The sequence below is a fragment of the Podarcis vaucheri genome (assembly GCF_965113315.1).
Source record: "Podarcis vaucheri genome assembly, chromosome: 1".
NCBI classification, from domain to species: Eukaryota; Metazoa; Chordata; class Lepidosauria; order Squamata; family Lacertidae; genus Podarcis; species Podarcis vaucheri.
Window position 1 is genome coordinate 87,002,812 of NC_138759.1, and position 27,546 is coordinate 87,030,357.

General features: G+C 45.6%; 1 protein-coding gene across 3 annotated transcripts; it reads left to right on the forward strand.

The window, feature by feature from the left end:
- The first annotated feature begins 1,672 nt into the window (after nt 1–1,672).
- Nucleotides 1,673–27,263, forward strand: STK11IP (serine/threonine kinase 11 interacting protein). 3 transcript variants are annotated; one of them, XM_082215571.1, is made up of 25 exons: nt 1,673–1,827; nt 2,469–2,532; nt 4,118–4,320; nt 9,877–9,951; nt 10,424–10,519; nt 10,973–11,080; nt 11,372–11,443; nt 12,416–12,545; nt 12,697–12,800; nt 13,672–13,761; nt 14,567–14,608; nt 14,945–15,115; nt 16,223–16,304; nt 16,394–16,732; nt 18,620–18,810; nt 20,508–20,618; nt 21,286–21,451; nt 22,154–22,585; nt 23,977–24,089; nt 24,222–24,319; nt 24,758–24,936; nt 25,406–25,490; nt 25,682–25,767; nt 25,874–26,103; nt 26,377–27,263. In XM_082215571.1, exons 2-25 carry the CDS (start codon nt 2,469–2,471, stop codon nt 26,515–26,517), a joined length of 3,408 nt encoding a protein of 1,135 aa, XP_082071697.1. In that variant the 5' UTR covers nt 1,673–1,827; the 3' UTR covers nt 26,518–27,263. The 3 variants fall into 3 exon arrangements, with proteins under 3 accessions (XP_082071697.1, XP_082071698.1, XP_082071699.1); XM_082215572.1 differs by lacking the exon at nt 1,673–1,827 and adding an exon at nt 1,952–2,045; XM_082215573.1 differs by lacking the exon at nt 1,673–1,827 and adding an exon at nt 2,099–2,171.
- Nucleotides 27,264–27,546: the final 283 nt, after the last annotated feature.

Here is a 27,546-nt window from a genome sequence, read left to right on the forward strand (position 1 = left end):
CTTCTCTGGAAACTGGCAAAAGACCCAAGAAACATGGCTGTGCATTTATTTCTGTCCTAATCCAAAACCCCCAGGGTTCAGGCCCTTCTGAAAACCGAAGGAGGTACTGAGTACCAACAAGCCCTGCCTCAAATAAATTATTACACGGTACTCATTATTAAGACCTGAAGCACAGTGATCCACAGAAGAATGAGGAATCCTGGCCCTCTGGATGTTCCCATCAACCAGCATAGTCAATGGTCAGAAATGATGGGAGTTGTTGTCCAACGACTTCTGGAGAGCCAGTTTCCCCACCCCAAGTCACTAGAGCCTCAAGACTCAAGCTTGACCATCAAAACATTGTAGAGTACGATATTCTCCAGCTTCTCATCGACTCCTGCAAATAATCATTTCCCACCATTATGTTAGCTCTGTAGGAAAAGTGCAACAGCAGGTCCCCAGTTCAGTCTGTGGACACTGCAGCTGGAGGGCTGATTCAATATGAAATTGTATGAAATGACAGGTGTGACCAGAAAGCATAGAGCAGGGGGAAGAGAACTTGCAGGTGTGACCAGAAAGCATAGAGCAGGGGGAAGAGAACTTGCAGCTCTCCAAATGTTGTTGGTTATAACTCCCACCACTCCTAAATGGCCTCTGTCCAGTATACCTGAAGGAGCGTCTCCACCTCCATTGTTCTGCCCAGACACTGAGGTCCAGCGCCGAGGGCCTTCTGGCAGTTCCCTCGCTGCAAGAAGCCAAGTTACAGGGAACCAGGCAGAGGGCCTTCTCGGTAGTAGCACCCACCTTGTGGAACACCCTCCCACCAGATGTCAAAGAGAAAAATAACTACCAAACTTTTAGTAAAGGTAAAGGTACCCCTGCCCGTACGGGCCAGTCTTGCCAGACTCTAGGGTTGTGCGCCCATCTCACTCAAGAGGCCGTGGGCCAGCGCTGTCCGAAGACACTTCCGGGTCACGTGGCCAGCGTGACATCGCTGCTCTGGCGAGCCAGAGCCGCACACGGAAACGCCGTTTACCTTCCCGCTGGTAAGCGGTCCCTATTTATCTACTTGCACCCGGAGGTGCTTTCGAACTGCTAGGTTGGCAGGCGCTGGGACCGAACGACAGGAGCGCACCCCGCCGCAGGGATTCGAACCGCCGACCTTTCAATCGGCAAGCCCTAGGCGCTGAGGCTTTTACCCACAGCGCCACCTGCGTCCCTACCAAACTTTTAGAAGACATCTAAAGGCAGCCCTGTTTAGGGAAGCTTTTAATGTTTAATAGGTTATTGTATTTTAGTGTTTTGTTGGAAGCCCCCCAGAGTGGCTGGGGGGACCCAGCCAGATGGGCGAGGTATAAATAAATTATTATTATTATTATTAATTATTATTATTATTATTATTATTATTATTATTATTATTATTATTATTATTATTATTATTATTATCCTGGCTATCACCTATGCTGGCTGAGGCTGATGGGAGCTGGAGTCTAAGGATACCTGAAGCCACAGGTTTCCTCAGCTCCAAAGCGTAGGATAGTAGACAAAAACTCCCCGCTTTCGGGAGCACCTGCTTGCTAAAGTTCATGAGATCTGCCACACTGCACTCCCTAAAAGGAAGGGCTTTCTGCAACCCAGCGAAGGAGATGGCGAAGCGCGATGCCGTAGAAAGAGAGGGAGGAGCTCTGAAGGCGCGGCACCGGCTCGCTTATTAAGCCAGCCGAGGACGCTCTAGCTCGTATGTCTTTAAATACTCTATGGTGACGCGGAAGTGAGTAAAAGATTCGGGAGCTTGTCTTGCGTCTATGGTCGGGACGCTGTGTAAGAAACCGGCCGTCGGCATTCCAGGTAAGGGAGAGAGAGTGTGTGTGTGTGTGTGTGTGTGTGTGTGTGTGTGTGTGTGTGCGCGCGCGGGTGGGTGGGTGGGTGGGGGTTGAATGGTACGAGAGGCTGCGTGGGCGTTGCTATGGTTACTGCCTTCCTTCCAGGCAGCCGCTCCCCTGTATCATGTGCTTGCTTTATCCTGCCCCATAGAGTAGTCTCTGGGGTTTGGAGACCAGCTTGGGGTAGGTCATCCCCCCCGCCGCCTCTCCTCTCTCCGGTGGGCTTCCGAGAAGGCCCCGGGACCGTCTGAGGCGGGGCGGCGTCGGCGGCGTCGTGTGGAATAAGGGCTGCCTCTTTCTGAAATAAGGGTTATTCAATCCTGTCACTGTCACGTGCCTGTGTGCGAGCACCGTAGCTGCTGACTTTGCGAGGGTCTTGGTGTCCGCACTAGGTTGGCCTGAGAACTTGTGGCTCTAAAAAATCACAGTCCTGGGAGGTTAGTGTAAAAATCTCTATGCCCAGTGGGCCCAGACACTTTTTTGAGCAGGAATTCTGGCTGGCTGGTGAACTAGTGAGTTATTTACAGCACCTTGTTTTGAGATACTTGTAACTGTGATACGGGCTCTTGGGTTCCCAAGTGATGATTCTCATCTTTTTGTTTGCAGATGGCTCCTGGCACACCAAAGGAAATAATGCTCCAGAGCTTAGCCCATTTACTGCAAGAGTCTGGTGAGGTTCTGGTGGTTTGAATCACCTCCACATTAAAGTGTGCTCTTTGCTTTGTTCTAGGTGGTAATATAATGGCCATACATTGGGGTCACAGCTACACCATAAAGCACATGACTTTCCTGCAAAGAATCTTTGGAACTGTAGTTTACACCTCACAGAGCTAGAATTTCCAGCTATGGTTCCCAGGATTCTTTGGAGAAAGCCATATGGTTTAAATGTACGGTGTGGGTGTGACTTTGGATTTGAGGCCAGAGTTGGTGGTAATGACTGAATATAGGAACTGCATGGGATGAACTGCAGTAGACATTGTTATCTTTTTTAAGGACTACAAAACAATATGCCATAGTTTTATTAACAGACATTATTCAGTAATGCCTAAGAGCCATTTCACATCTTGTTTGTCTGCATCAATTTACTCACAGTGCATGCTTATGGTGGGTAATGCAGCTAATCCAACTTCCTGTTGCATATATCAGGTTAAATGGGAGGCATTCATTGGCATGTGCTAATATCTTTAACATACGCAGTAAAGCACCATGTTAGTATCTTAAACATGTGTGCATAAAATACAGCATGTGTATGCAGTGAAAATGTAACATGCAAAATGGTGATTGATGTTGCCACTTTTATTTGGATAAATGCTGGATGTTCTTCAACCTGTATTCAACCTGTATTCAACCTGTTCTTCAGAGAAATCATGCTTCCATTCTTGTGGTTGGTTATAAGGTTATTACTTAGTAGGGCAGGGTTCCAGCCTGTCCTAAGACTCTTGTCCAAGTAAAGGAAGATGGTTGTAATTCCAATCTAGGAACCAGCTCTTTATTGATGTCCTTTCTTTTTATTGTTCAGAGATTTTATTATTCAGAGATTTGCAAGTCATTGGGGCGTGGGTGGAGTAGCCTAGGAGAGTAGTCTAGGAAGCCCTTCATATTGTTCCACTGAACTGGAATTTTCTGTCTGTGTGAGAGGTAGTGATGGTTCAGGAAAGTCAAGAATGTCCAGTACTTAAAGATTATGCGATGAGCACAGAACTAAGACTGCTGCATCAGAAATAACTATATTGTAACGTGTAGTACTTCATTCACATTCAGTAGGTGTGACAAGGCTGTGGAGTTATGGTGGCAGACGTACAATAAGGGGGCTGGAGCAAATTGCCTATGAGGAAAGGTTATAACATTTGGGGCTTTTTAGTTTAGAAAAAAAAGGCAAGTTGGGGAGGACACAATAGAGATGTACAAAATTATGCTTGGTGTAGACAGACATTTGCCTCTCTTGTAATACTGGAACTCGGGGTCATCCAGGTAAACTGAACAGTGGAAGACTCAGGGCTGCATCAACAAGGTATTGCTTCACATGGTTAAACTACAGAATTTGCTGCCACATACAGGCAGACCTCTAAATTCCAGTTATTGTAGTCTTCCTGTAGGTGTCTCATTGACCACTATAGAAAATAGGACTCTGGATTACATCGGCCTTTGGTCTGATTTAGCAGGGCTCTTATGTTCTTATGAACCTTTCTTTGTGTGGTTTGTGATGGTAGGGAGTACATATGGATTTATTAATGCTAATTATTCTTTTTCTTCAGGAGACTTGATTCTGGATGGTACTAGCACCTTGACCTTATTCACCTCCACACTGCAGATTCTCACACAGATCTTTGAGCAGCACCTATTACCACGAAACCAGAACCATGGCTTCATTGCACTCTCGTCACACCCTGCTGAAACATCTGCCATCCTTCAAGCCCAGTTTCTCTTTGATGTCTTGCAAAAGACACTCTCTCTGAAGGTACATGCCAAAGTAGGAGTCTGTGAGCAGCGGGTCTATGCTTCTTGCCTTATCTTGCAGTGAGGATACTGGTGTTGATGTAGCTATATTTCTCACTTTTTTATACAGATGATAGTTTTGAAAATTATTTTAGTTGTATTTTATTTCATCAGTCACATTGGGAGGACTTACTCTGAAAGGTAGCAGAAAAGTATTAGAAATAAAAATAAATTAATTAAATATGATTATAAGGCATTATTTTTTAAATGCACTGTCCTTGGCCTGAGTTGGACCATTGGTCCATGTAGCCCAGTATTGACTGGCACCAGCTCCCCAAGAGCTCCAGAAAGCATGGTGTCTCAGATGCTTTTAAGTGGAGATGCCCAGGATCACACCTGCACCTTAGTACAGTGGTACCTCGGGTTACAGACGCTTCAGGTTACAGACACTTCAGGTTACAGACTCTGCTAACCCAGAAATAGTACCTTGGGTACTATTTGCTTCAGTACCTTGGGTAACTTTGCTTCAGGATGAGGACAGAAATTGTGCGATGGCAGCACGGCAGCAGCGGGAGGCCCCATTAGCCAAAGTGGTACCTCAGGTTAAGAACAGTTTCAGGTTAAGAACGGACCTCCAGAACGAATTAAGTTCTTAACCCGAGGTACCACTGTACATGCAACACATTAGTTTGACTGCTGACCTATGGCCCCTCCCTACTACTCTGCTGAACCCCCAATGCTGTTAATGTTTTACATGACTCCTTGGTCAGTCTGCCTTAATTGGGAAACTTGCTTTTTCTCAATTGATGCCAAACCCAGTTGAGTTACGGCTTAGTTCCTTACTAAATTGGCATTCTTACCTCTTTAAGATACAGGCAGCCATGTGATTTGGTACAGAAGCAGCACATACTTTCAGTATCCTCCAGCATTTTGTGTCTGACGGTGTGCTTAATAAGTTTTGCATGATTCAGGACAGCTCAGATAAAAAAAATATTATATATTGCCTCCAGATGAGTTTGTTTAACCAACCAGAACAAAAAGTATGGAAGATGCTGATATTCCCATTTTTTTTTAATCACATAATGTCTTCGAGTGTTCTCTACTTTTTGTCTGGAGATTAGGGTGTAGGCAACAGCAGAATGAGCCAGGACTGACTGGCATAAGGCTGAGGGGGTGGTGGAAGATTGGAAAAGGAACTAGCTTCCTCTTGGCTGTAAACGTATATTCGTGCCGTCTGTTCAAGCAGACAAAAAACAGATTGAGGGAGTTGGGATGAACTGTGGTTGCTGTTCAAGAATGCTCAGTAATTTAGTCTTAAAATAACTGAGGAGATACGTAGTGGTAGAGGTAAGGCAATATGAAAAGTAATCTAGCTGATAAACTGAAGTTAAAGCGTGGAGACAGGAAGTCTTCGGCTGATCTGCATTACAAATTTCAGGTCTGTTTGCATCAATTATTTAAGTAGGAATATTTGTATCCATTTCCTGAACTTGTAGATTCATTCTGATGGTGCAGTCTAGGATATTCCTGTTCCCCTCCTTTCTCCTTATTCACAGGGGTTAGTGACAGAGCAGAGAGAAAGGACAAAACCTTTGTATACTCCTTGTTCACTGATAGAATATGTGGCACTCTGAAGGGCAAAGACTTGGAAGGAGGCAGGAAGTCTGAAAACAGTTCAACCAAACTTGGTACCACCTACATCCCTTCAGCGTAGTGCTCTCTCTTTGTGTGTGTGTGTGTGTGTGTGTGTGTGTGTGTGTGTGATAGTACTAACTTTTCTATATAATCACTCAGTATGCACACCAGTTTATATATATACATTTATTTTATTTAGTTAATTTACATACTGCTTCAAATGCCCACAGAATTATCTAAGCAGTTTATAAATCCCTACAGAAAGGAATCTATGTAAGAAATACAATACGAATTGCATATATTCTTCCTCCTAATCATCAATTTCACATCGTAAGTAACATAAAATTAAATCTCTCTCTAAGCAATATATATAAGGTATAACATCTAAGAATCACAAAAATCAATTGTGTACAAAACATCAAAATATATAAAATACATCAAAATGAAACATAATTAAAATATATCATTGAAATGTCATAAATATTATTTAAAAAATGCATAATGTAATAGTTAACAAGTGATACCTGCAGCAGGAAAGAAGGGCAAAGGATGTGGTAGAGTCAGATTTGTGTCAATGATAGATGCTAATAAGAATCTGTTTGGTGCTGTGTAGAATCTTCCTTCTGTGAAATAAGATTTGTATCACTTAATAACCAACTTCATTAGTTTGTGACTTTTACCCTTCAAGGTGAGTTGTGTATATTGAGTTTTATCTCTCGGGTCATTGTTCAGGTTGTTTCCATTGGGTATGTTTGCTCTGCTGGTCATGAGGTTTTTAGCCAGAGCAGCAATGACACAGATACGGATTGAAATGTGCTTGCCACTTTCGTTATCTATGCTGTGGGCCTCTGGTGTTTGCATGAGTTAGTGCAATAAATTAAATCTCTTCACCCGAATGGATATTTTGTGTTGAAGTTTGGAAAATCCGAGTTCCAGATTAACCTTTTAAATGAAAAGGGATATGAGAGTTCTTTAAAGCATCTACATGGAAGCTGCTGGTGCAGTCTCATTCCCAACATATGCTCTGTGAGGACACATGAAGCCTGTATATATTGAGCAGGGTCTTAGATTTGTGCTTGTTGGTAGGATGTTACTCAAGCCAACAAGAAGGGTCAGTGATGTCTGTCAGATACAGAATTCCCATTGGGAGCCATGGGCAGTATCCAACGAACACACCTTGTCAGTGCCAGGATTTCCACTTGCACAACAGGACTCTTCCCCCCTCGCCACATCCGCTCCAGAGGATAGGGGAAAGCCTCAGAACAGAGGTATGGGCTGCATATTGGGAAAGGAGGGGTCCTGTTGTGCAAGTGAAAATCCTTGCAGTGATGGGAGACTTACGTAGCCCTATGCACTGGATACAACCACAGATCTGTTATTTGTATCTGAAGCCCTCGTGACAGCCTATCATCACTACAGTATCTGATCTGCATGCCTTTTCCTCCTCCCTAATCTAGTGTAAACTCTGACGTTTGTAATTACCCAACACTGCCAGATAGCATATTTTGATTATTATACTGTATAGGTCCATCCTTATGTGTGACCCATAGGGCCCTTTGTGTTGAGAAACTTTAAATCAACTTAGTATTTAAAGGTGGTTTTCTGCTTCACTTTGTTCCTTGCACAGCATGCACTGTCATTTGTTTGACTTCAGAGTGACTTTGAACCTCTCTAGCTTCTGCCTTGTGGCTGTTGTTACTGGTTAGATTCTCACTATCTTCGCACATGCTACTATGATGTGATCTACTAGTGCAATAGCCTGCTTTGTTCTATTTTTAATGTGGGCTTTGGTTAGCAATCTGGGCAAAAGGCCAACATCCTTAGCTGATACCAATTCTTGAATTTCACTGTTATATTGGATTAGATTGCCGTTGCATTTGGTTTAATAATAGTGCTTCTACAGTGAAGGGAATAGTAGCGGGTTACTTTGGGGCAGGATGAGGAACAGGGAGATTGCTGTTGGCGAGACCATGTGGGATAATCAGTTGTCATTTACTCTGACCATGCTGATAAGATTGTGTGTTTTATTTTTTCAGTCCTTTTCCTTCAGGGAGCTCAGAGCGCAACATATGGTTCCTTACCCCCATTTTATTGTTACATCCACTCTGGGTGATAGTTATGCAGAGACATTAGAGATCCATGATCAGATCTGTTGTCTTGATTTTTTTTCTTTTTGTACAAAGCACCCACCTTGCTTCTGTTTGATTCTAATAGGCAAATAATGACTTTTGGAGGCAATTTTAATTGGGAAAGGTTACCCTATTCCCTCAGCACTGAGGTCCCAATCTTCTACAGTTGTTTTTAACAAAAAGTTTTAACAGATGTACCATCTGATTGCAGCTCTCTGGCATACAGTCCAGTTTGGCCCTTAGTGAGCCACATAGCTCAGCAGGGACTCAAAACTAGGCCTCCCTGTTCCAAGTCAGACACTTCATCTATTATATTGCACTGTTGCCAGGATGATTCTGATCCTCCTGTTAAATTCGGTTAACTGAATTGTGGGTGGCGGTAGGAAGAGACAGGTGCATCCATCAAGCTTCTGGGACACCACTCCTGGAATTCCTTCTGAAGCAGCAATTGCTAGCAAGCAAAGCCCTGCAACAGGGTGTAGGGAGGGCATGGGGAGGGCTTTGTGCTGGTGTGTGTTGGGGAATAGTTGTTAGCACACATCTTCTGCTAGGTGCACTTTTCTGTTTGGAGAATCCAGGAGGAAATGTAGATGAATGCTAACTTTCCATTTCTTTCTTGTCTCCCTGGATATACTTCTTTAGTATATAAAGGAAAGAAAGAAATAATAAAAGGCGGGGTATAAATCTAAACATAAAACACAATGCTCCTTAAAACCATTGTTCCTGAGCTTCAGATATCCAAGGCTTGTCGTTTGAGAGTTGGTGTCTATGGTTTGAATAAGTGTGAATCTAGAGCACCAGCAGCCAATATAGTGTCTTGCAGATGCTGTGGATAACAGCCCCCATTAGCTCCAGCCAGCATGGTCTGTGGTTGTCAAGGGTGACAAGGGTTGTACTCTATCATATCTGGAGGGTATCACGATTGGTTATGCTACAACATCTGATGGGCACCACATTTAGCTATCACCGATCTAGAGTGTCATGAAAGTATAGAACTAGTCTGGTTTATGTTCTATTGCTTTCCTAAGCACTGTTCTCTGTGAGATAGCCTAATCTCTAAGAGAAAAGCAATCTCCTTACAAGACTTGCTTTCTCATGCCCTTAAATTGCATGTGGCATGCTGTCAGGCTGTGGCTACTCAGTATCTGAACTTTGGTAGTTTTTTGTGTTGGGTGCAAAGTTATGTATATAATAGAACATGTTACCCTGGTGCCTGTTCACAGCTTCATTTGCCACTTTTGTAGAGCATGGGGATTAACTTCAGAGATGTTATATTCTGAAGTTGTGGATTGGGCATCATGAATCTTGGGGTGTGGGATGGGTGCTCCATACTGCAGGGACACGGGTGGCGCTGTGGTCTAAACCACTGAGCCTCTTGGGCTTGTTGATTGGAAGGTTGGCGGTTCCAATCCGCAGGACAGGGTGAGCTCCTGTTGCTCTGTCCCAGCTTCTGCCAACCTAGCAGTTTGAAAGCATACGAGTGCAAGTAGATAAACAGGTACCACTGCAACAGGAAGGTAAAGTGTTTCCGTGCGCTCTGGTTTCCGTCACGGTGTTACGTTGCACCAGAAGCGGTTTAGTCATGCTGGCTACATGACTCGGAAAGCTGTCTGTGGACAAATGCTGGCTCCCTTGGCATGAAAAGCGAGATGAGTGCTGCACCCAATAGTCGCCTTTGACTGGACTTACCGTCCAGGGGTCCTTTGCCTTTTACCATACTGTGGGATGGGGCAATGAACTTGTAGAGGTGACTCCTGTTGCTAGTGGGTTATTCCTTTCTTCATTATCACTCTCCCCCACTCCTTCTGCTTTAGCTTGTTCATGTTCCTGATTATGCCCTGCCAATTGATGTGAAGATTTTCCCCTTCAAGTCTTTGCGACGTTTAGAGGTGAGTCCCAGATGCTGAGGTGAGGAGCCTCTGGAATAGGGGCTAGATGGTAGCTTGGCCTATTTCTGGTGGCTACTTGGGGTGAGAAGCTGTGCTGTCCATAGCATGCACAGAATGGTGGGTGGGACTAGAGTGGGAGTTCCATAGTTTCTCACGGTAGCCAAGCAATTTTATTTTCCTGCACTTTGGACTAAAGTAAGACTTTCTAAATCCAGAATCAAAATATTTGATTTGGAGAAATGGCCTTTATAGGAATCAAGACTGAATTTAGCCATGCTGTTACATGGAGGCGAGGGAAGTCTTTGGTTAAGGAAAGGAATGCACGGGATACTGTCTCAAGGGGAAAATAATGAGGGCCTAAAAGTATGTGTGCCCTTTTCTGTAGAAGAGCCCTTAGGCCTATGTGACTTTTTATGTGCTTTGCCCTCTTCTTTTCTCATCTCCTGACTCCCGGCTTTCTCCCTTGCCTTAGCTGAAGTGTGTTCCTTTGCACTATCTGCGGGGCCTGCGGTGTGTCTATTCTCAGTTGGAGGCTTTAACCTGTTCCAGATGTGTGAACTCTCTGAAGGTGAGTGAAGATGCCTAATTTGATTGCTTTCTACTTCAGGAGGGAAGGTGCTAGAGCTGTTTTCAAGAGAGGCTGTCACAGATTCACACTGTGCATGCTGCTCAGTTGCATGAATGTGCTCCCAAAGATTTTTATGTCCCCTCTACCACTGAAAACTATATGCTGTGTTAAATCTCAGGTCAGGAGTGATTTAACTAAAACTAGTACCTCAAAATTTCCTGTGGAGTATGCTAGCCAGGTAGAGTTGCCAGCTGGCTTGCTCTTGAGCCTTTGTTTTATGTGCAGGAATTAGCTTGTGAAGCTGTTCACAGCATTGAGGGGGGCTTACACATCTGTTAGTTGCTGTAGCTCAAACTGCTATTCTAGACCTTGCTCCAGACCTTGTTCACAAGATGGTAGGCAAGATGCAAAGACAGCTCCTTCTTCCTTGTCAACTTGTGTTTTATCCTGCAGGAGATCATCTCTGCATGTGGAGGGGACCTCAGTTCTGCCCTTCCATGGCTAGAACTACAGACTGTCAACTTCAGCTATAACTCCATTGTAGCCTTGGATGATTCACTGGTATGCTGGAGAACTGAGAATTGGGGGAGGTGTAGTAGGTGATGAGAATGGCATTTTACTTAATGGAATACTGAGACAGAGGGTAATTGTACAATTGTTTTCTGGCAGCTTGGGTTTCTCATTCTGACAGTCCTCTTGTTAGTGTTAGTCCTTCTGAGTAGGTCAGGTAGGACTTGGGCTTTTGGATGGCTGTGCCATAACTGGCCACCTAGTCTTGAGGCTGCTTGCTCTATGGGGTTGACTCAGTTGCCATCACTAACCTCTTATCCCTTCTTTCTTGTTTCTGATAAGCAATTGTTGAATGCCCTGAAAGCTCTGGATCTCAGTCATAATCTCATCCAGGACTGTGAGCGCTACCTGACAGTAAGTATCTGGCAGAGGGCTCAATACCACTCTTTTGAAATCCATTATGAGCAGTTAGCAACTACATCCTTTCTTCTTCCTTCATTGCTGGGTTGACTCTTTTCAAGCCTTGGTAACATATATTGGAGAACTGTGGATGTGGTAGAAAGGGGAAGGGGGATTTCCTACTTTGTGTTTAACAAAACCACATACTTGAGTAGCACCCCCCCCTTGAAGTCAAACATTCTTGTGAGCCTGAGAGGAGACTTCACCTTCCAGTGTGTTGTATAGTTAAATGTGAGGGTGCTTTATTTATACTATATAATTCTTCTTACAGTAGGAATCTTGGACCCTGTGCACTCATTCCACCACCCCCTGGCTTTTTTCTTTTGCTTTTTTCATACTATTAGTCTTTCAGGGGCTGTTTATGTGGCAGAGCCTTCCCCTCTGCCAGGGCTGGAATAGATGCCTTCTAGTTCCCAAGTATTCTTTCCATGATTGATTTTGTTAAAGTCTGGATCCTGCCTTCCTACTAGAAACTGAAGGCGGCTTCAGCATAAAAATGCAAATGGTATACAAACTAAATTAGCAATTAACAGCAAGTGCTTCTCAAATGGGTAGCTGTGTCTGTGTTGGGAGAACTGCCAGTCCTCCTTGGGTGCTGGCTTCCTCCTCCTACTGTGATGCTGCTGCCTCTCCTACCCCCCAAGTGCCACATGTGGCTGTCTGAGCAAGAGCAGAGTTGAGATCATGTGCAGCCATGGCAGATTTCCTGAACAGTTTTAAGTGAAAGAAGCCCTCTGCCAAGAACTCTAATCTTTGTGCTGTCATGAGCCTGAGTGTGTTGGGTTCTGCTCTTTTGATCTGCCATGTGTACCTTACGTTAACAATATGTTCTCGGGGCTGGGGGTTCACTTTGAAGGTTGTTCAGTGTAGCAGGGAGGATGTGAACATGGATGAGCAATGTGGAGAACTGCCTTGTTTTCTTTACAGGTGCTGACAGAGCTGGAATATTTAAATGTAGCTTATAACCTCTTGCCCAAGATGCCTGAACTTGGGCTACACAGCCAGGCTAAACTGGTGACCTTGATCCTGCGGTACAACCAGCTTGATAGCATTAATGGTAAGACTGTTGTAGAGCTGCTGATATGAGGGGTAGCCTAGAAACTAGGTCATGCTGCATTGTACCAGACTGAAGAAAGGAGGCCCACAGGGTGGCACAGTATTGGGGAGAAGGATTCTCTTCCGACATTACTCTACTTCCTTTTCCATAGGTGTGGAAAAGCTTCCCAGCCTTCAGCATTTGGACATTGCCTATAACCTGCTGCTGGAACACACTGCCTTGGCACCACTGTCATTGCTGCACAACCTGAGAAGAGTGAGCAATCAACCTGATTGGTTATTTATTGCATTTATACCCTAACTTTCCACCAAGGAACTCAAGGCAATGCACGTGTTTCTCCCCTTCCCCATTTCATCCTCAGAGCATTGTGGGGTAGGCTAGGCTGACTGTGGGTGACTGGCCCAAAGTCATTCAATGAGCTTCATGGCTTATTATTATTATTATTTTGCAAAAAATTTATTGGCTTAGGGGGGATTTGGATCCTGGTGTCTCAGGCCTCCCCCAACGCTATAACTACTGCACTTCACTGGTTCTGATTGGTGGTCAGTTTATTAGTATCTGTTTAGTGGTTTGGGCATTTGAGTAACACAACATTATAAGACTGTATTTTGTTTGAGGAAGGAGGCCTTGTTATTTAAGGGTAGTAGACAGTAGATGCCTTTGACACTCCTAACATATCTCTCCAACTTACAATGGATTCCCTGTCTTTTAGGGAGGAAATTGTTCTGAATACCCATGTGGTATAATGGTTAGGGTACAGGACTAAGAAAACTTGAGTACAAATTCTAGTGAACTCTTCAGGGCTAAGCAATCTCAGGCCATTTCCCATCTCTTGGCTTCACCTACCTCCATAGGGTTGTTTTATAAGATAAAAGAGGTCAAGGAACTCCTTGAAGGAAGCTGGAAAGTAGAATTCAAATTTTCCTAGCAAGAGTTCGGGGGAAAGGCAGTGAGGTACATGGGCATAGCCTGGGGTATAAATAATAAATACTTAACTAACTGAGGTACTGCCCCCTTAAATCCTGGCTACATCCATACTGAGGTAGACAAGGTTCTGGCAATTAGTAGTGTTGTTTTGTTAAATGAAACATACCTGTTCTTTTTCTCCCCACCCCACTCCTCACAGCTACACCTGGAGGGGAATCCTTTAGGGTTCCATCAGAACCACCGGCCTGCTACCATAAGTCACTTGTCTCCTAGAGCTATCTCCAGCAATGTGAGTATATGTGGTCACCTCAACTCAGATGTAAAGATGGCATAGCATGGAAGGCACTTTCCTGTGGTCTACACTATTTAAATACTTTTGTATGGGAAGCAAACCCTGTGTGTGTTTACACACTAGTAAGTAAACTGTGTACCAAAAAAGATTGCTCCCCACTTTTTGCCAAAATGTTCTTCTCCATCTGTGAACTGAAGTTGGGGTCTGTAGCTCCAGAAATCCTTGTTGGCTACTCTGGCTACTCAGTCCCATATAAAAGGATGCAGGACTTGTATTTCCACCACAGGGAGGCAGCATAAGAGGTGTCAATCACTTGGGCCTGTTGTACAAAGAGAAGACATCTCCTGCTCTCCAACTAGGGGTAATGTTGATTTAGCAATTTGCTGAGCCCAGAAGCTCAGTTTCCTGTTCCTGACTTCACACGCTCTATTGGTAAAGATACCTGGAATGAGCCTGAGAATTCCATGTCCATCTGCAGCAAACATGGCATTTTTTTTAGCTGGGGCAATTAGAATAAGATCTACCATCTGACTAACCTGTTTAATGCCTGGTAAAGAAAGCCCATTCATTCATATGTTTTATTTGTGTTCAAGTACAGTTTTTAACTTTTTCCATTGTTTAATTGTAATTCTTTGAAGGTATTTTGTATAGCCAACCATCTAGCTATATCTGTATTTTATGTGGCTCCTTTGCTATGGCATGTCCATTTGTAGGAAAGGGCTTTTCTGATTTCTTGGTTATGTGAGTGACTAGGAAATGGGGTTATTGGTGTCTTAACTGCCATGTTTTGTTCTAATACCAGTTCCTTCTTGATGAAGAGCCATTGTCTGCTTTTGACCTGAGGGTGAGTAGGGTATACAAGTATTACTTTTCTAGGTGTTGTGGTGGAATGAAGAGGGGGGTGGGGTGCAGAACTTCTTGCTGCTGGAAACTGTCTCATCCTCTGTGTGATCTAGAATATCTTGATCCTTCAGAATAATGGGAAGCCAGTAATGGTATTGTTGGCTCAGATGCTATTGCTTATCCAGAAGCCTCTCTCCTGAAGGATGTATCGTCATTTAAGGCTACTGAAACAGCACAGGCTAGCCACTTCTCAAAGAGGAGGGTAGAGGGTGAAAGAAGAGAGAGGTCTTCAAACCTGCCATTCTTACTTCTCTTGGGTTCATTCTGTCTCTTTCAGCACCTCTCGAAGCTGGATCAGGCTGCTGTCCAATCACTCTGCACCTCAGTCTCAGAGAGAGCCCCGACAGACCGCAGTGCCCTGGAAAGTTCATGTGCTGCAGACCAAAGTGACAGCCAGTCCCCTGCAGAGGGCAGACCACCCCTATTACCCCCTCGGAAGAGAAATAAGGTGTTCTTGCTGCTTGGAGTGTTCAGGAATTGTGGGAGGAGAGGAGACTGTTCATCTACTGGTGGTTTGTGTACCATGTGATCACTCACATTAACTTGTTCAGGAGGAGTTGCAGGAACATAAACAATAGCAATGCTTTGGATGTGGTTTACCATTATGAGAATGAGGCTAGCCTAGGGTTTGAATGCCCTCCCACTCCTCTTCCAGTGCAGCCACACAAAGGTAATAAGCTTCTGCTTCCATTCTTAGATTAACTGCAGTTCAGTGTGTCATTCATTCCCTAAACTATGGATAACCTTAACTATGACTATTGAAAACAAGCCAGCTTCATTAACCATGGTTTGTGGTTGGCTTGTTTCCACTGGCTATAGTTTAGATTAAACGTGGATTGTCCAGGTTTAGATGATGCAGCATTATTGATCCAAAATGGAACTCATGACCATGCCAGAGGAGGAGGTAGTGCAGCAGCTTGCAGAGGGAGGCTAGGTTCATCCTTGTAACAATAAACTCTATTTTAGCACAGGGATGAGGAAACCTGTAGCCCTATACATGCTGTTGGACTCCTACATCTATCATCACGGACCATTGGCCATACAGACAGGGGCTGATGGAGCTCTATTCCAACATTTGGAGAAATGCAGGCTCCCCATCCTTCAACCTTGTCTGAACCAGTCCAGCATGGAAGAAGATCTCAAATATCCATCTACAGTGCTCCTCAAACTTCAGTTTCCATCTGTTGTTAGACTACAACTCCTACAACTCACATCATCCCAAGCTAGCAGCACCCAGTGGTCAGAGATGATGGGAGTTGTAGTCCAACAATAGCTGAAGACTCAAGTTTGAGAAATGCTGATCTAGTAACTTTGTGCAGCATCCCAAGCTCTCTTTTTTGGTGTTGTTTGAAAGGTGGTGGAAATGGGGGGATAGTTGCCAAGAAAACACTTTAAGGTTTTCAACAAAAACACATTTAATTAGACACTTCTAAAAAAGCCTTCTTTCCAAAGGCGTGAAGCAATTAATGATAATATTAAGGTATTGTAATGCTACCATTAAGGAATGTGAGAGAGCCATTTCCAGCCTAAACTTAACAGCTTATCTTTCCTTCAGGGGCAAGTGAAAGTGCGCAGGGCCAGCATTTCAGAGCCCAGCGATACTGAACATGAGTACAGAAGCCTGCCCGTCTCGGCAGGTGAGGCACACAGAAACGGGGCTATGACCAGGGGCTGGGTGTGTGCAAGACACCGTTGCAAACTTGGGGGGCTGTCTGTCATCCCACAGGTATAGTTCGGCAGCACCAGGCAGAGATGGAGCGCATGGACAGTTTCCGGGATCGCTTTGGTACCCGCTGGCTCCAGTACAGGCGACACCTGGAAGCAGATGGACAGGCAGCAACCATCACCCCTTCTGGCAGCCCCACAGTAGAATATCTGGGCAGCTCAGGCGAGGCTTCCCAACAATGCAAGAACTCCGTGGAGGAGCAAAAAGTTCCTGAGGCCACAGAGGAAAAGGAACCGGAGCTGCCGATGCCTGAAATCCTGGCAGAAGGCCCCCAGGCAGTAGTGGAAGCTGAGAAGATGCCAGTTAAAGAAGATAAACGCCAGGAAGAAAAACCAGAAGGTAAATGCTTCTGCTCTTAGCTCACTGTCCACTTCCATAGGAAGGTGAGAGGCAGTGGGCATTTGGGCTGGCATACGGTTAGTGCTGAAATCTCAAAAGATGCCACCACGGTGAAAGACATCTATAGTATTTATATATTCTTTTTTCCCCTCCTGTCTGACTTCTGTCATGCCTTATAGCCTTTGCCTGTGTCTTTGCCTGCATTCTATCCCTGGCTAAAGCATTTCGTTCTGCAAGGCCTTAAGCTGCGAATATGCCCACATGTAGTCCTTTTCCTGTTGGAACAGGGGACTCAGTGAACCCTCCAGTACAGGGAAGGAGAATCGGAGCTGGCCAATGTGGGCCAGATCTTGATCTCCCCCACTGCCTGTGGGCCAAATTGGATAGGTAGGAGGAGCCATTCACCTGTCCATTGCCTACAAGCCCCTTTTGTGTCTTTACCTGCCCCATATCTGACATAATATAGGACAGTGGCTTCGATAAAACTGTCTTATGGGGAGACCTGCTGAGCCTAATTAGGCCTATGGGATGGAAGTTGGCCTCCCCCATTCTAGAACCTGTTCATATGCAGCTTACTGAATGGCCTTGGACTCTGCATAGGTGTGAGTAGAGCACAGTGCATGATAATGTTTCATGCAGAGTCCGTCCGTCCGTCCATAAATAAATAAATAAATAAATAAATAAATAAATAAATAAATAAAATCTGTCTCAATGTGCAGAGGCCCTGCCTGGGCCCCCTTAATCAATACTAAATGTGCTCAGTGCTAGCTTCTGTTACAACCCTAATCTGTGGTGGCAGAATTCGTAATGTTGCCAAAAAACCTAAAATTAAAAACCAATTGAATGACCAGAAAACATGCAAGTTCGTCTTGCCTTAAAATCTGGGTATTGTGATACTGTATTTGTGGTGTGGATACACGTTGACAAGTACACTTTGTTCATATCAACAGTGGGGAACATGTGACCTTGCAGATGCTATTGGCCTCCAACTGACTGTTGACCATGCTGGCTGAGGCTGATGGGTGCTGGAGGCCAACAATATCTGGAGGGCCACAAGTTTCCCCACCCCAATTTAAGTAAAGGATTCTTCTTCCTAGAAAGTGCAAAAAGGTAATGCCATTCTAAGCTAGCAAGCCCTTGGCATGTTACTGATGGAAAAAGGAGATCCCAAATTGCTTGGGCTTGACCTTTATTTATCTTCTGGGTAACTTTTATGGTGCAAACCCTTTCTTTCTCTGTGAGGCTGAATCTCCCCACCCATCCACCAGCCGCTGCCGAGAAATAACACCTTGAATTGGGGTGCTGAAAGCTATTTGCTTGTTAATAGTTAACAATTCACAACTCTGTGTTTACTTTCTACCACTGAATACCAACCAGATGCCATATCTGTGATCTTTCATAAGGGGAATACTTCCTGTTCAGTGTTGACAAATCTCGTCATACCATACAGAAATTGGGAATCCTGGCTCCCTCTGTGCCTGACAGTAAGACACATAGCATTCCTTTTTCAAAAGGAGTTCAGAGTGACATTAAGTCCTCCTGGACTGAGAGGTATCATTGGCTGAGAATGATGGGCATGTGAAAGCCCACAGAGCCAGGATTTCAAGCTAGGTATATGATGTCCCAGTTCCAGCCCTAGGGCAGACTGCATTATGTGACAAGATTCTTCCAAGAAAATTACTTTGCTTGCATCATGCGGTGCCCTTAATTTCATACCTGCTTTAGTTAAAGCATTGCCATAACTTGTCTCTTGCTTTCAGTGGGCTTTGCAACCCTGCAGTTTCCATAGGCAGTCTTTGAATATGTGGGGATTTGCAGACTTTCATTGTTGCTGGGACTCTGGATGCTGAAATAGGTAGAGACTAATGTTCTCATTTATCTTGGCAGTGGAGCTCTATCAGCCTCTGCTGGTAAGCCAGATAGAAGATGGTTGTGACCCAGAACCAGACTGGATCTTTTTGCGGATCACTTCCCGACACATAATGGAGGTGGAGCTGAGAAAAGGCAAGGTTTTGCGCAAGCTGGAGCTGAAAAGCCTTCGGAAAATAGAAACCTCAGAGATGCAGTGGAGAAGGATGGTGAGTTCCAGTTGCTTTTGTGGGGGACAGGGTTTCCAGTAAACTGACCACCATGAACTCCAGTATAGCATTGTCTAATGATTGTATGCAAGTATTGGCTGGCTCTTTCCAATGAGCTTTCCTTCAGGCAGTGCACAGGTATATTAGATTATTTCGGGTGGGACATGCGGTGTAGACTAGGCTGGGCAGATCTACCAAGTAAGTGAGAATTCTTGTCAAAAGGAAACGTAGTACAGTAGATTATTTCCCCCCCCCCCCCTGAAACAGAGTTGCTTACTCTAGTCCATACTTTCTGCTTCAAATTCACTACTACTGCTACTATAAAGCACATGATCACATTACAGCTGGGTGAGTGGTAGCTGGTGCTGGCACCATTTTGCACAGTTTCTGTTCAGTTTTCTTCTTATTTCCCAACAGCTTAATGAACAACAGTGTCAGCCTTGTTTTTAAGCATCTAAGGTTTTGTGGTAGCTTGAGCCTGCTTGGTTGCCTTCTGATGATACAGAAATCGGAGCACAACCAACGGGCGGGAGAGGGAGGGAGGGAGGGAGGGAGGTCGAATTGGCACGGCGGATCCGCCGTGGAACGAAGCGTTAGAAAAAAATGTGGTGGAAGAAGGGGCAAAAGAGTTCCCTCCGTGGATGTAGGGAAGCGGCTTATTCATCAGCTCAGGTGCTACATTTATTATAGCCCGCCTCTTTTCCTCTAAGGAGCGCTAGGTGGCGCACACGCTCCCCCGCCCCGCACTCCATTTTATCCACACAGCGACCCTGCGAGGTAGGCTTGGGTCCATCTCGCTCAATATTGCGTACACCAGGCACATCCAGCGGGTAGATCACTGGCTCCCCCCAAATAAGCTCAACAACTTTGGGCCCCCCCCTAAAAAAAAAAGCTCAACAGCCTTGCATCTCCAAAAAGCGGGGCTTCCCTCCTTCCTAAAAAAAGCTCAACAACCTGAACCCCCAAAAAGCAGGTAGATCACTCTCTGAGTAGATCGCAGTGTCTTGGGAGTTGGCCACCCCTGGCCTACACTGACCGGCAGCGGCTCTCCAGGGCTTCAGGCAGGAATTTCTGCCTCGGGAGACAGAGGCGGCGACCTTCTGCATGCAAAGCACATGTTCTACCCGTGAGCAATGGCCCTTCCCTGGTAATGTGGCCTTCCTCCCATCTCCCATAGATGTCCCTTTAATGCCACAGTTGTGCTCTTTTAGCTGTCTCAGCCCCCCACCCCACCCTCCGCAGCTTGTGGCTGTGCCTTCAGTATTTCACTTTTTATAACCTCCCTCCCTCTTTAATGTCTACCCATGGCATCCTACCCAACTGTTGCTTGAGCTGTGTGAACTTGGCCTTCCATGGTGTACACTTGACTATGTCTTTCTATCACAAATCCCAAGATGACACGGTCACTTTCCCTCAAGGTTCCTGCCACTTCCACTCCTTCAGTCAGTTCTTCCCTGTTGGTCAAGATTAGGTCAAGGGTAGCAACTCCCCTTTCCCCCCACCTTCACCAAGAGAATAAGAGATGGCACCTCTGGATAAGTTAAGCTGACTCTCTGCTGCCTGCCCCATTAATGAGCTAGTCTTGCCCATAAGCCTGCCAGAGATAAGGCATCTTATCAGCAATTCCCTTACGTTTCTGATGCTTTGCTTCTAACAACTTAAGGAGTTCTGACCAGAAACTTCCCTCTTCCTGGCAGGACCTGGAGCGGGTGTTTCCTGTTCTCACACTGCACTTCAGCTACATCCGCAAGGACCGCCGGAAGCGCCAATACGTAGTGTTGGATGACCACCCTGAGCGGTGTGTGCAGGTAGGTGAGGAGGTGCTTGGTACACAGCTCAGATTGGAGTGGAAGGGGAGGGTGCCCCTGCAGAACCTTAGCTTCCCAAATTTAGAGGGGGGATGTTGTCTCTGAGGTGGGGCCAGCTTGACTCCTAAGGACACAAGAGCAGCCCTGTCTGAACAGGTCAATGGTCCCATCTAGTCTACCATTCTGTTTCCCTCAGTCGCCACCAGATGAGTGTGGGAAACCCAAATGCAGGGCATGGAAGTTGATGATCATTTCCTGCTCCCCAGGTACTGGCATTCTGTGACATACGGCTTCCAAACCTTGAATTTCAAAATGCTGCCAAGATTAATAGCCACTTGAGTTGGACAAATTCAGGGATGAAAGGTCTAATCCCCTTTTAAAGTTATCTGAGCCACCGCATCTTGTGGCAACAAATTCTATAAATTTTGTATTTCACCTTATCTGTCCTAAATCAGTTGCTAGTCAGCTTGGAGAGAAGTGCAGTGCTTCCTCCAGTGTTCCTGGCCTCCCACCCTCTCTGCCCAAGGCTAAGAAAGGTACTAGTTGTGATATTCACTCTGGTGTAAAGGGAGGCAGTGCCCTGCTGTAAAGGGAGGCAGTATCTCAGCTGCCCTCGCATTCTTCTGCAGCTGTTCTGCCCACTTCTTGTTTTTTTCTTTTTTTAAAGGACTTGCTCCGGGTGCTGGGACCCACCCTGGAGGAAAACCAGAAGAAGGCCGAGGGAAGTTCAAAGCTCCAGTGTCTAAAATGCAAACAGGAATTTGTTGGATTCTTGTCACTTGGACGGCAGAATCCAGGCTCCACTATAGACACTTCAGCTTTCTCTGAACAAGGTATGGGATGAACAGGTTATCCCTATTTGCAAAATGGGGGTCATACCTACTGGGTTGTACTAAAGCCCTATAAGTTCAAAGCACTCATTGGAATGTGAAAACACTGTGGTTGACCACTTATAATCTGATTTGTTCTCCCTTGAAGAAGAGAGATCTAAAATGGAACCTGTGTCTAGGGGATTTGGAGCCTTTGAATGAGCAAATTGGCTACTGCAGCTACTTTGCCTTCTTCCTAGATCTGTTTAGTCCTCTGCTACATCTGCATGTTTCTATGGTAGGACTTTTGCTGCCCAGCTGTTAAATTTCTCTATAATGCTATGAATTATATTGATGTTTTTTTTCTGGTTAGCTTTCCATCTTTGTGAGAGTGTTGTGTTATTTAATCATAAGTCATTGTCTTAGCTATTTGGATGAATTCCTTTGGGGTGGGGGAATGCATTGACATAGTATTCAACTTTTGCTTTTCTTAATTTTTTCAAGGTTGATTATGAGAGATGAATACAGTGCTTTGCTGCATAATTAGCCAGCGAAACCAGAGCATCAAGGGATGTACATGGAAACTCCCTTAAGGAGAAGGCAGGACGGCAAGGGACTAACATGTTAGACTTTGGGTCCCCAAGAGTAGAGCCTGGTGCTTGATTAGTTTGCAACTAGGACTGTGGCTGCCAGACGAGGTTCTGCTATGTTCTTCTTCCTCTTCAGGTGCCACTACTCTCAGTGAGCCCACCATCTGCCCCAGCTGCTCCAGCGACCATGTGGTCATCTTGCCCTGCGAGGGACGTTCCAGCACTCCATTGCTTCCTGGGGAAAGCCAGCAGGAGGCCGAGTCGGGAAAGTTCTACACTGGCGAAGAGACTACCTCTGAAACGGGAACCGGCTCCAGTCCCCGGATCCAAGAGCTAAGCAGTGACCAAGGCAGCGCTGCCCATTCTAGCTCCCGCAGTTCGGAAGGGGCGGACGGCAGTGGCAGCAAGAGTGGCTTGAGCTCCAGGGGCCGCTACTCCTTCCTCAGCCAAACGGATACCAATGGCGGGGGCCTGTTGGGGAGCTATCAGTATGGCCCTTCCCGTGGGCCCACCCCTCCCCAGCTCTCCCTGAGCATGGAGCAGGAGGAACACTGGAATCTGAGTCCCCGTGAGTGCTGGCAACCTGGTAGGGGTGGGTCTGCAAAGTCAAGGGGAGTGCTGAATTCTGCACAGTTAGAGGGGGTATACTAAAAGAAATGTCATCCTCTGCCCTAAGACTCAGTATTAACCTTAGTTAATATCTTTGAAACTGCCTTAACTCCTGTCACTGCCCAGGCTGGTATTCCTATAAATAGAATTGTGTTTTTTTTCCTGCAGAAGTGAAGCAGGAGCTCCATCTGCTGATTGTTAAGAGCACTATGTGGCTATTTATTTGAATTGTTTTGTTTTCAGCTGCAATTTTGAATGCAGCCAAGAGGCGGTGACTTGCTAATGTCTGTGTAAATGTCTGCTAAAGGTTTGGTGGTGGCTGCATTTGGATTGGTAGTGCCAAAGTAAGGCGACAGCAGGCAGATTGCTTTAATTCAGGCCTGCCTAAGTGGAGTGGCTGGGGATGGAGCTCTTTAGGGGGGTGTTACCAACAACCTCCATTGTTGCCAGCTTACTCCCATCTCTGCGTAGGAGCATCTGTGACCCTGAAGTTACCTGTCATAGAGTTGGAAGGGGTCCCTTGGGTCATCTAGTCCAACCCCCTGCAATGCAGGAATCTCAACTAAAGCATCCTTGACAGAGGGCCATCCAACCTCTGCTTATAAACCTCCAAGGAAGGAGAGTCCACCACCTCTCATAGCAGTCTGTTCCACTGTTCTTCTTTAGTTAGTCTTCTTTAGTTAGTTTAGTTAGTTCTTCTTTAGTTCCACTGTTCTTCTTTAGTTAGAATCTCCTTTATTGTAACTTGAATCCATCCCCTCCAGTGCTGGAGAAAACAAGCTTGCTCCATCTTCCATGTGACAGCCCGTTCGATATTTGGATATCATATCTCAGTATGGCCAATGGTCAGAGGTTGTGCCCCCAACAGCACAGGTTTCCCACCCTGGTTCTAATCTGTGCCTTTTCCTTACTTCAACTTCTATTAGAGCTGGGTTTCATAGACCATAATATTATCTGGGTGAGTGGACATCTATTCTGGGAAAGCTACATGACACAGAAGGGGAATTCTGCATAGATCTGGTACTTTGAAACCCATTAGCAACCTTCGGAATGTGGTCCACATTTCCATTGATCTATCTAGCTTGGGCCCTAGTCAGATGATAAGCATACTCTAGCAGAGGGAGGCTTGCCTTCAAAAGAGGTGGGCCTAACAATCTCTATTTTGATGGATTCTAAACTCTGTGACCAATTCAGGTATGACCTTGTAACTGAAATAAACCCAGTCTGGATGCAGTAATAGCTCTAGTTTGATACAGGCACCCATGACTACCTGGTTGCAAAGTTAAAATGCTGCCGTTGACTGCTCAACCCCACTTTTTTTTCTTTTTAAAAACTCTGTTGCCCCCTCAGCCACCCACAGTACTATGGACATGCAGGACTTCTCCTCTGTGGATCATCGGCTCAAGCTTTATTTGGACATGGAGGTCTTTGACAGGGCAGAGGAGTTCAAGTGCTTTCTGAAGGTAAGAAAGGCAGCTCTCCACAATAAGGTGGGTGGGAACACATCTGGATTTAAGTTAGGCATTGACAGTCATGTAGGTTGCTGTTTTTTCCTGAGGCTCATAAGACCCTGCCTTCTGCCATTTTTGTTCTAGGTGGCTGTTGTGAAGAATGGCCGACCTGGGGAATTCTTGGCCCTCCTGGTGGCTTCAGACACCCACTTCCACGTGCTGGAGATTACAAGACGGATTAGGTGAGAAGGGCTATTCTTGGAGCAGTTCTCATTTGTGTTCTGTTTCCTGTCTTGACATCCACTTGATATGGCTAGAGCAAAGAGAACCTTCCTGAATAAAGAAAGACCTCTATTAAAATCATATAACGCCTTCAACCTATGTTACCCGGCATTGTCTACTACCCTAACTAGTGAATAGGTGTTTGAGGTCCCCGGCAGAGGGCTTCCCCCATCACCTGCTTCCTGAAAACCTTTAGCTAGAGATTCCTGGGATTTAACCTGGGATATTCGTTCACACAAAACATGTGCTCCTCTCCTGAGCTCTGTGTTCCTGACTGAGAAAACTCTTATCCCTTCTTGGTGTTCATCTCTGCCAAAAAAAACAACCCTCCTTGAGCTTGCTGGGTAAGGTGGGCCCTACCTTGCATTGACTTGACACATTTGGTTCTTCTGCACCAGGGGACAGCCGTCTGCTTGGCTGAAGAAGGGGGACAGTCACTGCCTGTCTGACCTGTCTTGCCTGGAGGTGGGGCTGTGCCATCAAAGCTTGCATATGGAGTTTGCGAATCCCTGCGCCTCCTATAACCTGCTGCTTCGCAACCAGAGTCACTGCAGAAGATTTCTCCAGTGCCTGACATGTAAGAGGGTGTATGGGGCTGTGTGTGCATTTGTGCAAGCTTCCCTGATCTTGTCTCTGTGCTGACAGGGAAGAAAAGTAACCAGAATAATGGTGGCTTGTGTGACAATCCCAAACAAGTGCTGTGGTCAGTGCAGTTCTGCTAAGCCTGTTGACTAGAGGCTAATGCAGTGTGGTACAATAGAATTCCTCTTATTTTTGGTTTGGCTTAACTGCCTTGTAGCCTTTGCTCAGATGGTCTTAGAGAGCCAACTCTAGCTACTTGACTCCTCCCTGCTTGCTGCTGTGTGAGCTTTGGTTTCCCACCCACCCATCCAAGCCCTATGTGAAGGAGGGCTCTCTTCTCTGACGCAGCAAAATTTAGTCTTGAGAATTGGCCCTTGCTGGCTTAGACCTTTTACCTGGAAATTTACCTTGAAACCGCCCAAGTATCACAATTGCATCATAACTTCCCTCAATATCCTCTCCAGATCTCAAAGAGGAATTGCCGGCCAAAATCAGGAGGAAAATCCCAGACGTTACTGTGGAGGAAATGAATCCGCAGCATCCATTGTGGTAAGATGCCTATTGCCATAGTACAGTGTAAATGAGGTTTTAGCCTACAGGTGGTGCTGTCGTGACAAGGACACAAAGTGGGAAGTTGTAAGTTATGCAGGCGAGGAATAGTGGTTGGCTAGGATAGGAGCAACAAGGGAAAGTGAATTTGGTGGAGGACTTGCCTCAGTCATGTTGTGTCTGTGTTGTAGGCCATTGATTGAAAAGGACCTAGCAAAAGAAGCTGCACGTGGCTTGGCCAGACCCTTCTTCTACCTGTTGGCATACCTCATTCAAGGTATGGATGTGCTGTTCCTGGAGTCATTTTCAGCCTCAACAAGACCCTTGTGTGGCTTGATATAATTCTGTTGCATAAGCTGACTGTCCAACCTCTTTTTCCCCAGGGGCTTCTGCCTTTCCTGTGACTGTGCTCAGCACCCATAAACATATCTTCCTAGTGGAAGAAGATCACCAGTGGCAAAACATCCCACCCTCTGCTGCCTCAGACACTGGCGCTGAGAAGCAGGCAAAGAAGTGCTCCCGGCTGAAAGGGAGTGAACCAATCAGCAGCATCTGTGGTGTTATACTTTACCGTTTCTCCCCTTGTGACATGAAGCTGCAACTTTACGATGAGGTACAGGTCACAGCATGAGCACTTCTTTCCGGGATACTAAAATGCTTGTATGGAAGGGGGTAAATGCTTCCTTTGGAAAGGTGAGCATTATTGCAGGACTGCTCTCTTGCTCGTAGCTAAATCTACTGGTTCCTTGCAAAAGCAGGTGACCATCTCTGGTCCGAGTAAGGAAGGGCAATTCTGCTTGACCTAGCAAGCAGAATTCAGTCCAGGGGCTTACTGCTGGGTATGCCCATTCCCTGATCATCTGAACTGCGCCTTCTTCCTCTGCAGGTCCTGAAGGTGGAGAGCACTTGGCATTTGCGAACAGAATGTCCAGACTTGCTGGCTGATCTGGTAGAATGGCTGCGTGTGCCCTGGGAAGAGATGTTCTCCATTGCTCTCCAGAAGACTGTTCTTGAGGTATTGGACTGAACCAAAGAAGCTCTGACTAATATGTTTCTGTCCCTGTCGGATTGGAAGGACCAGTTCTTTTTTGAACCACTTCCTAGAATGTGGTGAATGACACCATTTTGAACTTCGCGGCTGTTGCAAATCGCAGCGGCATCTGGGAACTGTAACCGGAAAGCTTGCATCTGTCTTCTGTTTTGACAGTACAGAATCCTGGCCATTTGCAAGACCTCTTGGTGGCTGTGTAGGTCACTTCCTGCAGGGCCAAGAGGTGAGCCAGCCGCAGTCTGACCACATATTACTTCCTGTTAGACTGGAAGAAGCTTCAGGGTGGCCCCAAAGCCAGGACTAAGCTTTCCACAGCAGTTCCATGTGCACTCGTCACTTTCTCTTGGGTAGCAGCTACTGGAGATCCTAACTCTCCTGGATTCTACACAAAACTGGACAGTTCTGATCCAGGTAGCGGCCTGGCACTCTCACTGCGGATCTTGGGAAATTGTCTGACCTTCTTTGCTTAACTGTGTAGGCCTCACTTTCCAGACTGGCCAGGTGCATATGCTGCAAATCTGTCCCTGTGCTGGTCGAACATTCCTAAGGGTTGCCTTAGCTATGGGCACAAGGATATGAGAACTCTCTTCTACACTTTGTGGATGTGGAGATATTTGGGCACTCAGGGTATGACACACTGCAAGCTACTGTCTTCCCTGGGACAATTTTAACTGTGAAACTTTTATTTTTTGGTGTTTAATAATAAAATCATTTTTAACTTCTTTTGGTTCCCCCTTGCTGAGATGATGCAAATTCCTAACTGGCTTCGATTTTGCAAGTAACTGATGCTGCTGTTCTTCTGAGAGTTACCCTGCACAGGAAAATACTGAGTTTTAAGATGGGCTGTGGCTTCACAGTCTAACAGGGGTTCTCAAACTTGGCTCTCCACTTTTGCTGGAATAAAAATCCCATCATCCCTGACCAGTGTTCAAAAGTCCCAGACTTTTAGGTGCATTTTGCAACAGGGAATTTCATTAGTGCGAGCAGTTTGAGCTCTGGGTGCAG